This window comes from Prunus dulcis, chromosome 5, assembly GCF_902201215.1.
Source record: "Prunus dulcis chromosome 5, ALMONDv2, whole genome shotgun sequence".
NCBI lineage: Eukaryota > Viridiplantae > Streptophyta > Magnoliopsida > Rosales > Rosaceae > Prunus > Prunus dulcis.
This window is the reverse complement of record NC_047654.1, coordinates 15,268,250-15,282,361: the sequence shown is the minus strand read 5'-3', so window position 1 is coordinate 15,282,361 and position 14,112 is coordinate 15,268,250. Positions and strand designations below refer to the sequence as shown.

The window sequence follows — 14,112 nt, the reverse complement described above, 5'->3', positions numbered from 1 at the left end:
GAATGATACATGCCAAAGTGAAAGAAATATATTATTCACATGTGACACCCAATCACAATCATGCTATAGTAACACTGCCTCCAGATCAAAACTCTCTCTCTCTCTCTCTCTCTCTCTCTCTCTCTCTCTTCAGCAAGCACAAAACTGAAACCAAGTCTCCTCCTCCATACTCCTTAGCAAATTCCACACAGAACCTCAAAACTCTCAACCATCATGCCTAACGATCAACTTGAGGTACGTAATTTATACATTTCAATACATGAATTCTTTTTCTTTCATTTGACATTTCTTGCTAACTAAAAGGAATATTGATGTTGTATTTTGCAAATGAAGGCCATGAGAAAGAAAAAGAAAAAGAAGAGGCATGGTATCGTGGGTTAGTAGAAAGTTGAAATGGGAGGAATCGGTAAAAAGAGGTATAAATTTTTACATCAGTTGTTTGTTGCTTTGTGATATTACACTTTTGGAATGTGTTTTTATCCATTTTAACCTAAATTATGTTTGAAACTCATATATATATATATATATACAACGATTCTCTTGCGTCGTCCAGCTGCCAGCCCTTGCAGAATCCTGTCAAGTCCAAGTCATGGTATGAAGATAGTCAAGACCCTTATGATGCCTATGACTTGCACTCGGACTAGACTCTGCAGACAATAATTACATGCCACAGTTGCCGACACCATAATTGCTACAATACAAGCATCTGCCTTTTACTGTTTACTTTTCACCGAAAGTTGCATTAGTACAATGTATTTTAGTTTTCTTTCAGTTTAAAGATTCTCTCTGAAACATCTTTTGGAGAAATTAACCTTGTACAAAAGAGTGAAGTTATTTGAAGTTGCAGTTGCTATCATTGTGAGTATAAATAAAAGTTGCTATTTTCAAATTATCTATTTTTTGAAAAGCATTATTTTGATGCATTATCATTATTTTGCTGCATTAGTGTGAAAGTTGTTTAGGTGTGCTTATCTTCTCTTTGTTTCTTCATTTCTGTTTCTGGTATCCCCCTCCTGTTGGTATAAGAGCCGTAAGAGTTACGATATTTGTCTAGGTCTGCTACCCATTCCCGTCCAAGTGGCTGGTTTAAGCTTCTGAGTAGAAGGTTTATATATATATATATATATATATATATATTCTTAGCTCTTGGAAAAACAATTGTAGATGGAAGTGATGCATCACTTGAAGAAAACGCAAAGGCTATGATTTTTCTTCACCGTCACATTCATGAAGCGCTAAAAAGCGAATACGTAGTGGTCGATGACCCATTGGTTATGTGGAAAGCCTTATGCAAAAGATACAATCACCAAGAAATGGTGATCCTCCTAAGAGCTAGATATGAATGGACACACTTGAGATTCTAAGATTTCAAGTTAGTGTCTGAGTACAACTCAGCAATGTACAGAATCACCTCCCTGATGAAATTATGTGGTGAAAATATCTCTGAGGAGGATATGCTTGAAAAAACTCTGGGTACCTTTCATGCCTCAAATGTGCTCCTTCAGGTGCAGCAGCAATATAGACAGTGGTTTTACGAAATACGTAGAACTGGTATCTTACCTTTTGTTGGCTGAGCAGAACAATGAGCTTTTATTGAAAAATCACCAATCTTGCCCAATAGACTCAGCACCATTTCCTGAAGTAAATGATGCATCTCAGGAAGTGAATGCCACCTCATCTCATGGCAGTTCCAACAGAAGTGGGCGAGGAGGCAAGCGTGGCCACTGACAAGGGAATAGAAAAGATTGCGGTACCCATTCATATGGCTTGAGTCCAAGGAGTAATCCATCCACGAGGGGCAAAAATGCATCCCGGAATAAGGGAAAAACGTAGACAAGCCATGTGCCTAGGTCATATGTTCAAACCTCACTTTCGTCAATATTATTTGTATAAAAAATCATACAAATACTCATAAAATACATACTAAAAAAGTCCTATCGTATGTTGACAATTGACCGTAACCCAGTGTGTTGTTGGTCAATAAACTTATCAATGCTTTTATCTGGTCAATAAACTCGACTGCTTTCATTATTGAATGCTCTAAGAAACATATCATTGCTTTTATCTGGTCAATAAACTTGACCCTGTATGTAGTTGGTAGAGATTTGGAAGATAGAATTGATTTCATTATAATATGATAATATGATATTCTAATTGTTAGGAACAAGAAAATTGTTTAACCATTGGAGTCTGTAAACTACAATCCTATTGGCTGAGGCGCCTTGGTTGTATCAGAAGCTAGAGAGAGAGAGAGAGAGAGAGATGGCAGAGGAAAACAAAGTGACCCTATATGGAATGTGGTCAAGCCCTTATGTTAAGAGGGTGGAATTGGCTCTCAGACTCAAAGGCATACCCTATGAATATGTGGAAGAAGATTTGAGGAACAAAAGCCAGTTGCTCCTCAAATTGAATCCCATTCATCAGAAAGTTCCAGTACTTGTCCACAATGGAAAAACAATTGTTGAGTCTCTTGTCATCCTTGAATATATTGATGAAACCTGGAAAACTGGCCCTCAACTTCTACCAGAAGATCCCTATAAACGATCCCAAGTTCGCTTCTGGGCAAGCTATCTGCAACAGGTGAGACATGAGAACTTAAAAAAAAAAAAAAAAAATGTACATCTTTATAGCCATGTTTAGTGCTTAATGAGTTACTCAAGCTAATTAAATTATTAAAGTAACTTGTATATGTTTGTTCTTTGGTGCAGGTGTTTGAGAGCATGGTCTCAGTGCTCAAAACCAGTGGACAAGCACAAGAGAAAGCCATTAAAGAAGTGACTGAGAAACTCAAGTTACTTGAAGAGGGATTGAAGGGTTTCTTCCCAAATGGCTTTCCAAATTCATTTGACATAGAAAATGTGGGACTACTAGAGGTGGTCATTTGTTCACATTTTGGTGCAAATGAAGCTCAGGAAGAAGCCCTTGGAGTGAAAGTTATAACCCCCGAGAAGACTCCACTAATTTATTCCTCCATAACAGCTCTGACTGAGATCCCTGCGGTGAAGGCGGCGAGCATTCCTCATGAGAAGGTGGTGGCTTTCCTCAAGTTCTTTAGAGAAAAGGCCCTCAAATCTTCTGCAGAGTGACCATTTAGTAGTATTAATTGTTGAGTTGTGTTTGCTTCTTGTTGTCAATTACTCTGTTTTGTTTTGTGTCTGTGGCACTCTATGGAGTCTCAAATAATGGGAGCAACAATCCTACTACTTGGGTTCTGCTCGCCAATGTTATCTAATTTGTTGTAAAAGAATAAAGTGATTGGTACCACGACATATCTCTTATAGAAATGTGAGATTGGCGTTGTGTGGGGTCTCCCTTTTATAAGAAATGTGATTAATAAACGTGATACATGCAATATATCGTTATAAAAAGGCCTACGACCACGTCTCAATGTTATACTTCAATTTCTTTTATTTTGTTGATGAAACTTAAATCACGAAGCTTGCATGAATACTGCAAACCAAATCAGCAACTACCAAAAGTAATGCTCTTTCGTCAAACAAATATGTTATATTCAAATATAATTTCATGCTTTCAACACTAAAGATTGTAAACATGGAACGTTAGATCCTCTAAAATGACACAGCATTTCCAAACAACTGAGATCGTGACATTGCAGATTTCTGACTGCGAAAAAGAAAATCACTTAGACGATGTCGTTTCTTCCCTATCGGAATACAAAGAACAGTAGGGGTAGTCTTGACTTTGTTTTTGTGTACGTTGTATTTTTGTTTAGTTCCACATTTTTTAAATTTCCTCTTTCCCCATCCAACGATCCAAAACTAATGCCATACTGTTCGTTCTGATCGACGTTGAACTTAGGAGTTCGCTTTCTCACTCCTCTCAAATAGGAGCTCACAATTCGTTATCTTTTGTCACTGGTAAGCCCTCGAATTCTGGAATTTTCCACTTCAATTAGATGGATATTATGGCATAGAAATAGCGATATTTTTTTAATTGAAATTTTGATTCTGACATAATAGGATGGTTGGAAGATATCAAGCAATTACAATGAAAGAATGAAACTTTAATCTTCTAGCAAATTGCAACCATTGACTTTTATAGGTTTGACTCTACATGTTTGGAATTTGAAGCAGAAGAAAACCTTAATTTTTCAAAATAAAATTCTTAAGTGATAAATATTCTGTTTCTTTGTGAAAAACTATTGTTGGGAAATAAAAGAAATCAAGGTTTTTGATATTTAGTGAATGTGTAATTGCATATGCCAATTTGTATTTAAAAAAATTATGGTTCTGTGTTTGTAATGTTTTGCATGGCAGAATTGTAAATATTTATGGACTTGTGGGAAGTTACTAATGGATTTTTTAATCAGTCAATGTACTTTGGAGGGAATTTGTGTGGGGAGCTATTGTTGTGGCATATGGGGAAGGAATGATGTATCCTGTTGAGACCATAAAGATGCGTATTTGGAGCCATGCTAAAGATGTTGTAGATGTAATATTCATGGCTAATGGGTGAAGCTCAGACGTTTGGTATGTAATGATATGGATGGCATTTAAATTTATTTAAATTCTATGTAAGAAAGTAAATTTCCAAGTATTGGCCTTTTATTTTCTTGCTAAAGTCTTTGCATATATATCTTACCTATGAAGCCTTGTATCCAAATGTATGGTGTTCTCTCCTCCTCCTTCCCTCTTCTCTATGTTTTTCATTAGGATTGGAATTAGGCAATGAATAGTATTTAATTTAAGACATTTGGCCTCTTTAGAACAACTGGTGTGTATCATCCACATAGTTGTTTTCACTTGATTATACTTGATGTTTAGGATTGAGGATGTTCACAGGATTTTAGATGGACGTCTCATTCATCCTCCTTGTAACTCTTCTTTGATTAATAAATTTTGTGTTTCTTATAAGGAAAAGAAAATGAAGAAAAAAAAAAAAAAAAGAATTTCTCAGTTCGAGGTCGTACCACTAACAATCCAGTTTTACCATAAATAGCAATAGTTTGCATGTCTTACCCTTTTCTTTTGGCCTTTACATCATTTGTTTTGAAACACTAGGAAAATAGGATTGCAACTTCTGAACATGCATCCTCCCTGGCCTCACTAGTTTATTGTTTTATTTTGTCCCAAAACAGAAAATTCAGACGTACCATATTTTGATCAATGGTGAATCATAGGCAGTTCGCCTTTTGGCCTCTAATTTATTTAGTTGTCATTACTCTGTTGCTCTTTCCTAATAAGCTCTGGTTCTTATTTCTAGGATGATAGTTTGGCTTCAAAATTATGAATTTCCTGTGCATTATGCAGGTTTTGTTCTATGAAGGCTTGGAAGATTAGACACAGTATGGGAAGCAAATTACAAAATCAAAATTTCCATATTGATAGTTCTATTGAGGGACTCATGCTTGGTGGATTGGCTGGTGGTTTGTACCTTGCTTATACTTTGTTCTATTCATAGTTCTATAATTTATTTTAGTATTTCCTGTAGGGTGATTTATACTTGCATTATCTTGTCCAGGTATGCATATCTTGCCACTCCGTTAGATGTGATCATGTGATCAAAATAAGATTTCAACTGCATGGTAAGACCTTGAGGTATCAATTCTGTTTTTTGGATACTTTTATCGTTATTTTCGGACGAATTTCAGTTGCCAGTGTAGGACTAAATTTGCTGCAAGCATCACATGCTGTATATGTGATGTTAGTGTACTTAATGTCACCTGAACAAGGCTTGGCACTTGTATGCAGTCAGCTGTTGGGCGTGTCAATACTAATCACATAGGTGCACAGAGACAAAGACTAGTTATCCTTATAATTCATTGAGGGGTTTTTCACAATTCTATAGCTGTTTTATCAATGTGCCATTTTCCAAGTTATTTCCTTCTTTCTGATATGGAACTCTTTTTTGTTGCATCCTGGATTTCATCTTCATGGTCTGCCCCCATTAGTGCGTTATACAATACTAGTGGTAGACTGAGGTAGCATTCCCAGGATTGGAGGGTTTAGTCTAGCTTCAGCTCTTCCCTTCACAGCTATTGAATTTTCTCAGAGATCATTTCAATGAAGGATTGAGCAATGACGTCACGCAAGAAGTTGCTAGCATGTCAGTGGAGGAAATACTGGAGAATTTTCATGTATTTGAATTTGGACAAGATTTTTAATAATGTTTTCTTGTAAGTTGTAATACGTTAGACACATAATGATATTGAGGACGCTTCCCAGAACCACTAGTTTGAGGGGTGGGAGGGAGAGACTTTTAGCCACGGTTTTTGGATTCGCTACTATAAGGTGCTATAGCAACAGCTAGCGACGGTTTTTACCGCTGCTAAATCCACTTATCGTCACTAAAATCCCCAAAACCGGAACTAAAGACCAAAAACCGTCGCAATATAAAGAAACTGTTACATATTCGCTGAAAATGGTGGTTGTGTTTGTGTTTTTATGTAGGCGTTCGTTTTACTTCCCTTAAAATACTAAGGGATATTTGTTAAGTCACATAGAATCTGATTAAACTTCATTGCGACCATATACAATTACAAACTTATCAGTTTTCATTTGCAAATATGTACTTTCGTATTAATGTTGGAAAATTAGATGGGCTCGTTTGCATAATGGCTCTGCTTCTGTGGTTCAAACTTTGATATGCTCTGCATTATTAGGTAACACAGCTCAGAAACACTTTTTGTGGTAAGCTTTCCAATTTGTTATTCTCCCAATTAGCTTGTTTGGATTCGAATGGCCTGAGAACAGCGATAAATTGAAAAAGAAAAAGAAATTTTTGCTTGACATTTGAGGATATTTGGAAGACGTCAAAGCAGGAGCTAACATGAAAAGACTGGAACTCAGTCTATATTCTTCCAGCCAGATGCAACCATTGCAACTTGTTGCAGCTGAAATCAACAATTTTTATTTTTCAATAAAGAAATAAACTAATTCACTCGGTGACACAAAAGCAAAGCTATGAAAACATTTGCTTTCCTTTTAAGAAAATATTGTGGGAAACAAAATGGAAAATCAAGGTTTTCAATATTTATGGGATGTATAGGATGCCTTTACTTTGTCTGCATGTGCCCCAACCAGACAACCTCAACCATATGAGAAACCCTTGTGAGCTCAGACATACAATCTTTTTGGTTGGGTTGTTAAGTTTCGAATGTGCTGTGCTAGCTATATATAAAACTTGATATGTATTTGAGTGCTCTTTTCTATATCTGGACATGGATCTTTTGTTCTTGTTGTTATGATGTAGATGGATGTCCTTTTAGGCTTTCAGTGTTGGTCTTAGCAACTTGAATTGTTGTCTGACCCTTCAGCCATCATGGGAACTCCAAAATGCAGGTGTTCATTCCTTTTACTTTATGGATTTGAGCATATACACTCGATTTTCTCTAATGTAGATGTTTCATTTGAACGAGTAATTATTTAGTGTGACCGTAACATAATTATCAATTCACTCATGCTATAATAAAAATATGTTTACTAATATATATAATCTAAAGCATAAATTCCTGGCCCATTAATTTTTTAACACAATGGTAACAAAGAAAACGTTTTGAAGATTTTTCTTTAAGATAGATATTTAATTCCAAAATCAACATAATTTTGTATATTAAAAAAGTGCTAATAAGCTTTAGAATGGGCCGCGGATACAAGAAAAGGTCGAGTTTTAAAACATTCGGCCTGGCCCAAATTGCTTCTATAGGCCGGTCAACGATCCACTTTCTTTAGAAAAATTATTACATGTCAAGAGATGACTGGTTTAATGTCGGTACTATACTTTCGGCCGCCGTAGCAGATTATACACTCCCCAAAACCCTACCCCTTTTGTTCTCTCTCTCTCTCTACATTCGCACCTTCATTTCGGAAAGCCTAATAAGAGCGAGACAGAGAGAGCGGTAGGGTTTTAGAGGAGCATCAGAAGGGAAGTTGAAGATGGTGGCTGATAAGGGCAAGAAGCTGAAGCTTTCAGAGAAAGCCGAAGATGATAACTCGGACCACATCGATGAGAAGCTCGTCCTTTCCATCGAAAAGTTGCAGGAGGTCCAAGACGAGCTCGAAAAGGTTGTACCTCTATACCTATCTGCGCATTAGAATATTGTACCCTTGTTCCCCGTACAATTGAGGCAAAATAAGGGTTTTTTCTAAAGTTTTCTTTGGGAATTATCTGCCCATTCAGAGCTTTTCATGTTCTTATTGCTCTTGAATTATTAACTTGCTCAGGTAGGCGCATTGAATTCAACTTTTTCAGCCCATGCCTGAGTTGCAGTGCAATTTAATTTTATTATGAGGATGTAGGAAATTAACCCATAGGATGGAATGATTTATGGCTTTGATAAAAGCCTAAACCCATAAAAGGATCTGAGCCTTAGCTTAGCTTATTAGATTTTGGTTTCGATAGAAAATCAGTGCCTTAGCTTATTAGAGCAACAACATTGCCTACAATTTCCATTTTTTTTTATAAATACCATTGAGGGGCGCTCCATTATATAGACATGCGTAGGCAGCAGCCCCGTGCTTCATTTTGTTGTTTGTTGTAACACACTGGATACTCGGTATAATTGTTGCAACTGTCAATTCTGATATGTGTTTCATTTTGTGAAGTTTGAATTGCTGCTTTTGGTAATTAAATTTTCTCCTTTGTTTAACCTTCCATAGGTCTGGTTTATTTCAACTAGAGGGAAAAAAAATAGAGAAAGGAAGAGAACGTGAAGTTTACTGTTTTCGTGTGTTTGATTAGGCGGAACCATACTTAGGCTAGTGTGGGCTCCAGCCCCGTACAAGTTTTTGGAAAACTGAAAACTTGTTGCTAATTTTTAGGAAATTCACCCACTTAGTGGAAGTTGGCCCACCCAGCTTAGAAAAAATTGGCTCGTTCCATCCGAGCAACTCACAAGAGAACCGTAGTCAGCCACCCATCCATAATAAAGGGGAAAAATAAGTTTTTAGCACACCCGTGTGGAAATTCTTGGTTCCACCTTTGCATGAAAAAATTGATGGGAAAGGAAAGTGAAGAATATACAATTTTGGTAGCTTTGGTTGTACGAGACCTATTGAAATCTTGCCTACTTTGAAAAGAAGTTCAAGAGGCAAAATCGAATAAAACCTTGACATCATTGAAAAAGTGTATAACAGCTCACTATTCGAGCTTCTTGCGCCAGACAGGAACAGGGCTAAGTAACATTGTCCTAGTTGCGGGACGGGATCCGGCAGCCAGTTGCTGGCTCTTGATAACTAGCCCAGAAATAACTCCAATTTCCATAACATAACGAGCCAAGGTTGCACGTGAGCTGAGTGACGTAGGTGCACAAGCTATCATCTCCATAAGCAAAATAAAGTTATTTTTCTTCCTTTTCTGTTCCTTGTCATTTTCTTGTTAATTAATAACCAAACAACCGAAAGCTAGGAAGTTTAGTCGTTTTCTTTTCTTGTTGTTTCTCAACTGGTTAACTGAACAGAGCCTGATAGTATGGAAACCACACTACATTTCCACTTTGTGGCCTTCTTTGAAGGCTGGGCATTACTAGTTAGTTAAACTTCTGTGGTTCACTTGTATTAAGAATTTGGGGAGACTTTGGAAAAGGCCAAAGGAGAGAGAAATTTTTTAAAAGAAGCCAAAATGGACAAAATTGCCCTTATTTATTTTTGGATTTCCTAAGGAATCCTTTACATTTGCATGTCTTTGGTTTGAAAGTTGAGAGGTTTTTCTGTCTTTTTTGAAAAAGCTTTGGCTTTTTCCAAAAGTGAAATTTTTGTATGGCTAAAACCTAAATTGACTAAGAATTTTTTGCGCACAAACTTGTACTGATATTCAATTTATGTATTATTGCAAATTTGCAATGGACCAACCGTTTTCATTGGATTTTTATGTTTTCTTTTGAATGTTTTATAGATCAATGAGGAAGCCAGTGATAAAGTCCTGGAAGTGGAGCAGAAGTATAACGAGATACGCAAGCCGGTCTATGATAAACGAAATGATATCATCAAGTCCATTCCCGACTTTTGGTTAACTGCTGTTAGTTATCTATCCTTATTTATATCTGAGTGGAAGAATTTATGATGACTTTTTTTTCCCAATTAATTGACTTGCTCCTTAATCTGCAGTTCCTGAGTCATCCTGCGCTTGGTGAACTTTTGACCGAAGATGATCAAAAGGTTTCGTATTTGTTCCCATATGTGCCAGAAATTAATTAGTGCATCTTTCTCTTTATAACTATTTTTTAATTACTCTGCAAATAATAAATATATGTTGATGATCATTGAATTGCATAATCAGTTACTCACATTCCCTACCTTATCTTCCATAATCAATGAAATCATTGATATTGTTTCCATGTAATATTTCAAATTGGCTTCTTGTTTCCTCTATCTTTTCTATTATGTCTGGGTTCATTTTTCCTTTTCCTTTCATAGATTTTCAAGCATCTAACTTCTCTGGAAGTGGAGGATTTTAAGGATGTGAAGTCTGGTTACGCCATTACTTTCGTGAGTTTCTCCTTTCCTTTGCCGTTTTATCTTTGAATTGCATTTGGGTGTGTTATATGTTATGTTTCAATTATTGAATATTTGAGATTAACTAAATTTCGTTATTTAATGTACAGCATTTCAGCCCCAATCCTTATTTTGAAGATGCGAAGCTTACGAAGACCTTTACTTTCCTTGATGAAGTAACAAAAGTTTCTGCCACATCAATAAAGTGGAAAGAGGGAATGGTATAAGATTTTTGTCTTGTATTCAATTTATGTCTGCCTGTCAATTTGGGGTATTTTAACTTGCTGGGGTATTTTAACTTGCTGTGTACCTAATATGTGAAGGGCATACCTAATGGAGTTAATCATGATAAGAAAGGGAACAAGCGACCTCAGGCTGAGGAGAGGTTGGTTATCCAGATCTGTTAGAATGGACCTCTAGAATTACATTATCCTTCTGTATGCTTATTTCAAATTGACCAGAATTCCAATCCTCACTCTATTTTATTGTTTTCATGTAGCTTCTTTAGCTGGTTTAGTGATAGTCAACAGAAAGATATTTTGGACGATGAGATTCATGATGAGGTTAGTTTCTTTTTGCATTTGAAGATGGTAACAAGTGCTTTGTACCAATATTGACCCAGACAATCTTTCCTTAGTTCAATATTGACCCAGACAATCTTTCCTTAGTTCTTCTTACTCTTATATGGATGCTTTTGTGACTTTCCCTTCATACCGCAGATTGCGGAGGTTATTAAGGAGGATCTGTGGCCCAATCCTCTTACTTATTTCAACCATGTAACTTCTCTTTTACCTTATTTCCCTATTACATAAGCATAAGTCTAATTATTTCTTAGAAGCATTTACTGTTTGCCTAATTTGCTAATGAGTTCATGACCTCTTTGACATAGGAGGCTGATGATGAGGATTTCGATGATGAAGAGGCTGATGAAGAGGTAAATGCAGATCCTTTTGGTTTAACTGTCAAGCAGAGTAAAAATACTCTAAACATGGATAACCTTTCTACTAAATCCAAACCTTAAATCTGTACTTTCTAACGCCTTAAAATTTGTGGTATACAAGAAGATGCTGAGGCCGGATATTAAGTACTGCTGTGTGATTTAAAAAAGAAAATTGTTATTGTTTTTTTCACAATTGCATGACTTGATCATTATTATCCATCGCCATGACTTACTTTCATATAATAAGATATGTTCAAATTGAACCTCATATACAGGATTCCATCAGGTTCAGGCCTTTTGCTTCTTAAAGTAGTCAGTGGTCTAGGATAGGCTTGTGGCATCTATACCTGTAGTGTTTGGCATCCTTGTACAAAGTGAATTGACTACTTTCAGTGAGCTGCTATGACCGATATTGTATTTTACAATTCCTGCGTTGCTACATTCATGTGTGTGTGTTTACATGTAGTGTTGTATTACCTGGAGGCATATGTAAATTGATGGTTTTTGTGCAATTCTTGTGGTTAGATGAACTTAAATGTAAGGACCTCATTATTGACTTGAGAATGGAGATAACTTGCACCCTTGCAAATAATTTTATTAGTTGAATATATGTGGTTATTTACTTGCTTTCATCTGAACCTCTCTAATATGCTGCCCTTATCTATCTGTTACAAATCTCATAGAAATTTTAGCAGGAAATTCCCTTATCTTAATTCTTGAGGTTTGCCTATTGACAGGGAAAGAATGAGGATGATGACTCTGAAGAAGATGACGATGACCAAGAAGATGATGAAGACGGTGATGAGGATGATGGAAAGTGAGAACATCCATCTGGGTCTTCAAATCTTTTGGCATTTGCTGAGTTGTTAACAGCTTGTGTAAAGTGGTCTACAATAGTCGATAAGTTAAAGTCTAAGGTGACAGGGGGATGACCATCATAACTCTTTCTTGACAGCGTCCTGCCATCTAGGCACTTGACTGCTCTCATAAGCCAGTCACTGGTTCTTGTTTCATGGCGTTTCTCTGTTACAATGGGGTTATTTTTGTGGCTTCTCCCTGATATGCAGGTCTCTAGAATGACAATATTATAAGGGTCTTGGCTTTCTTTTGTTTCTAAATGACATGAATGAGGATATATGGTATTATGGAGTTGAAAGCTCATTGGCATCATTTTATGGTTGACTCTAATAGTAGGGATTTTCATTATCGGGTATCAATTTTTAGAGAAATTCTTACTCTGCCATGAAAAGAACAGGAAAAGGTTTCTGCTGGTCTTGGAAACCATGAATGCTTAAAGGGTGGCCGAAGTTTTAATTCATAGAGTAGATAAACAGTGACGCCTGATGTTTTTAACAGGCTTTGTGCTCTTAGTAGACATAAATATAGTGAAAAGCAGGTTTTCCATTAATTTGTTTTACTTTTCGCTTCTCAGAGTTACCAAGATTAAAGTGGACGGGTAGCTTTAAACTCTCATCACGTTTTTAGCGGCGGTTTTCTATCCCACGGCAATAGCATGTTATAACAACGCCTAGCGACGGTTTTATCCGCTGCTAAAGCCACTTTCCCAAAAAAGTAAAACAAAAGCCGTCATTAAAACCACGAAAACCGTGGTAAAAGACCAAAAACTGTCGCACAACGGGAGTCTGTCATATAAAAGCTGAAAATGTGGTTTTCGTTTGTGTTTTGATGTAGTCCTTTTTAGTTCTTCTAAAATACTAAGGGTCTTTGGTAAGTCAGGAAGAATCTTATTAAACTTCATTGCACCAGTGCAATCCAACATTGCAATAATTGAGAACCATAGACAATTGCATAGTTAGAAAGTCGTAAAAACACCAAGTGTAGCTCTATTTCAATATTATTTTATTCGACTTTTCATGTCCTTTTGGTTTTTGTTATGTAGGTTTTGTAATTTAGTTCTTGTATAATAAATATCAGCATCAGCATATTCATGGGAAGAACAATATGCCACGATAACTTATAAATTACCAATTTCATAATATTAAGCAAATAGAAACTTCGGAGCACCAGAAACTTCAGAGCATATATCATCCTTAAACATATCAGTTTTCTTAGCATCAGAAGCTTCAGAGCACCAAACTTTCTGTAACTTCAGGTAAAACGTCCTCCAACTATGTTTAGTTGTACGTTTTAGCAGTGTTCATTTGCCAACATTTATTTTTGGATTTATGTTGGAAAATTAGATGGTCTTGTTTGTATAATGGCTCTGTGTCTGTGGTTCAAACGTTGAGGCTCTGCATTAGGTAACGCAGCTCAGAAAAAAAACTTTTTCTGGTCAGCTTTCCAATTTGCTATTGTCCACATTGGATTGTTTGGATTTGAATCACCAACCTCAACCGTAAGAAACCCTTGTCAGCAACATACAATTTTTTGGTAGGGTTGAGTTTTCGAATGTGCTAGCTATATATAACTTGATATACTGTTCTATATCTGGACTGGACATGGATGTTTGTTCTTGTTGTTATGCTGTAGATGGAAGTCCCTTTAGGCTTTCGGTAACTTGAATTATTGTTTGACCCTTCAGTCATCATGTACTGTTCTATATCATCCTTTTCTTTATGTATTTGAGCAGATAGACTTGGATATTATTTGAAATATATGTCGTGAGAACGAGTAATTATTTGGTGTGACCATGTCAAGTTTATTAAATCCAACCTCTAATGAAATCTGTACTTTAGATAAATTCTCATCAAATTTTAGACA

The 14,112-nt window shown here is 36.3% G+C and overlaps 2 protein-coding genes across 3 annotated transcripts; both read left to right on the top strand.

Annotated features, from left to right (window-relative positions):
• The first annotated feature begins 133 nt into the window (after window positions 1-133).
• Window positions 134-3,354, top strand: LOC117628281 (glutathione S-transferase U10-like). The gene is made up of 4 exons (XM_034360699.1): window positions 134-234; window positions 334-416; window positions 2,162-2,580; window positions 2,709-3,354. Exons 3-4 carry the CDS (start codon window positions 2,263-2,265, stop codon window positions 3,084-3,086), a joined length of 696 nt encoding a protein of 231 aa, XP_034216590.1. The 5' UTR covers window positions 134-234; window positions 334-416; window positions 2,162-2,262; the 3' UTR covers window positions 3,087-3,354.
• A 4,450-nt stretch (window positions 3,355-7,804) lies between these two features.
• Window positions 7,805-12,608, top strand: LOC117628286 (NAP1-related protein 1). 2 transcript variants are annotated; one of them, XM_034360704.1, is made up of 10 exons: window positions 7,805-8,024; window positions 9,853-9,975; window positions 10,065-10,115; window positions 10,374-10,445; window positions 10,562-10,672; window positions 10,775-10,836; window positions 10,951-11,014; window positions 11,171-11,227; window positions 11,341-11,373; window positions 12,129-12,608. In XM_034360704.1, the coding sequence occupies exons 1-10, from the start codon at window positions 7,896-7,898 to the stop codon at window positions 12,210-12,212; spliced, it is 786 nt and encodes a 261-aa protein (XP_034216595.1). In that variant the 5' UTR covers window positions 7,805-7,895; the 3' UTR covers window positions 12,213-12,608. The 2 variants fall into 2 exon arrangements, with proteins under 2 accessions (XP_034216595.1, XP_034216594.1); XM_034360703.1 differs by having other exon boundaries at window positions 7,806-8,024; window positions 11,341-11,385.
• Window positions 12,609-14,112: the final 1,504 nt, after the last annotated feature.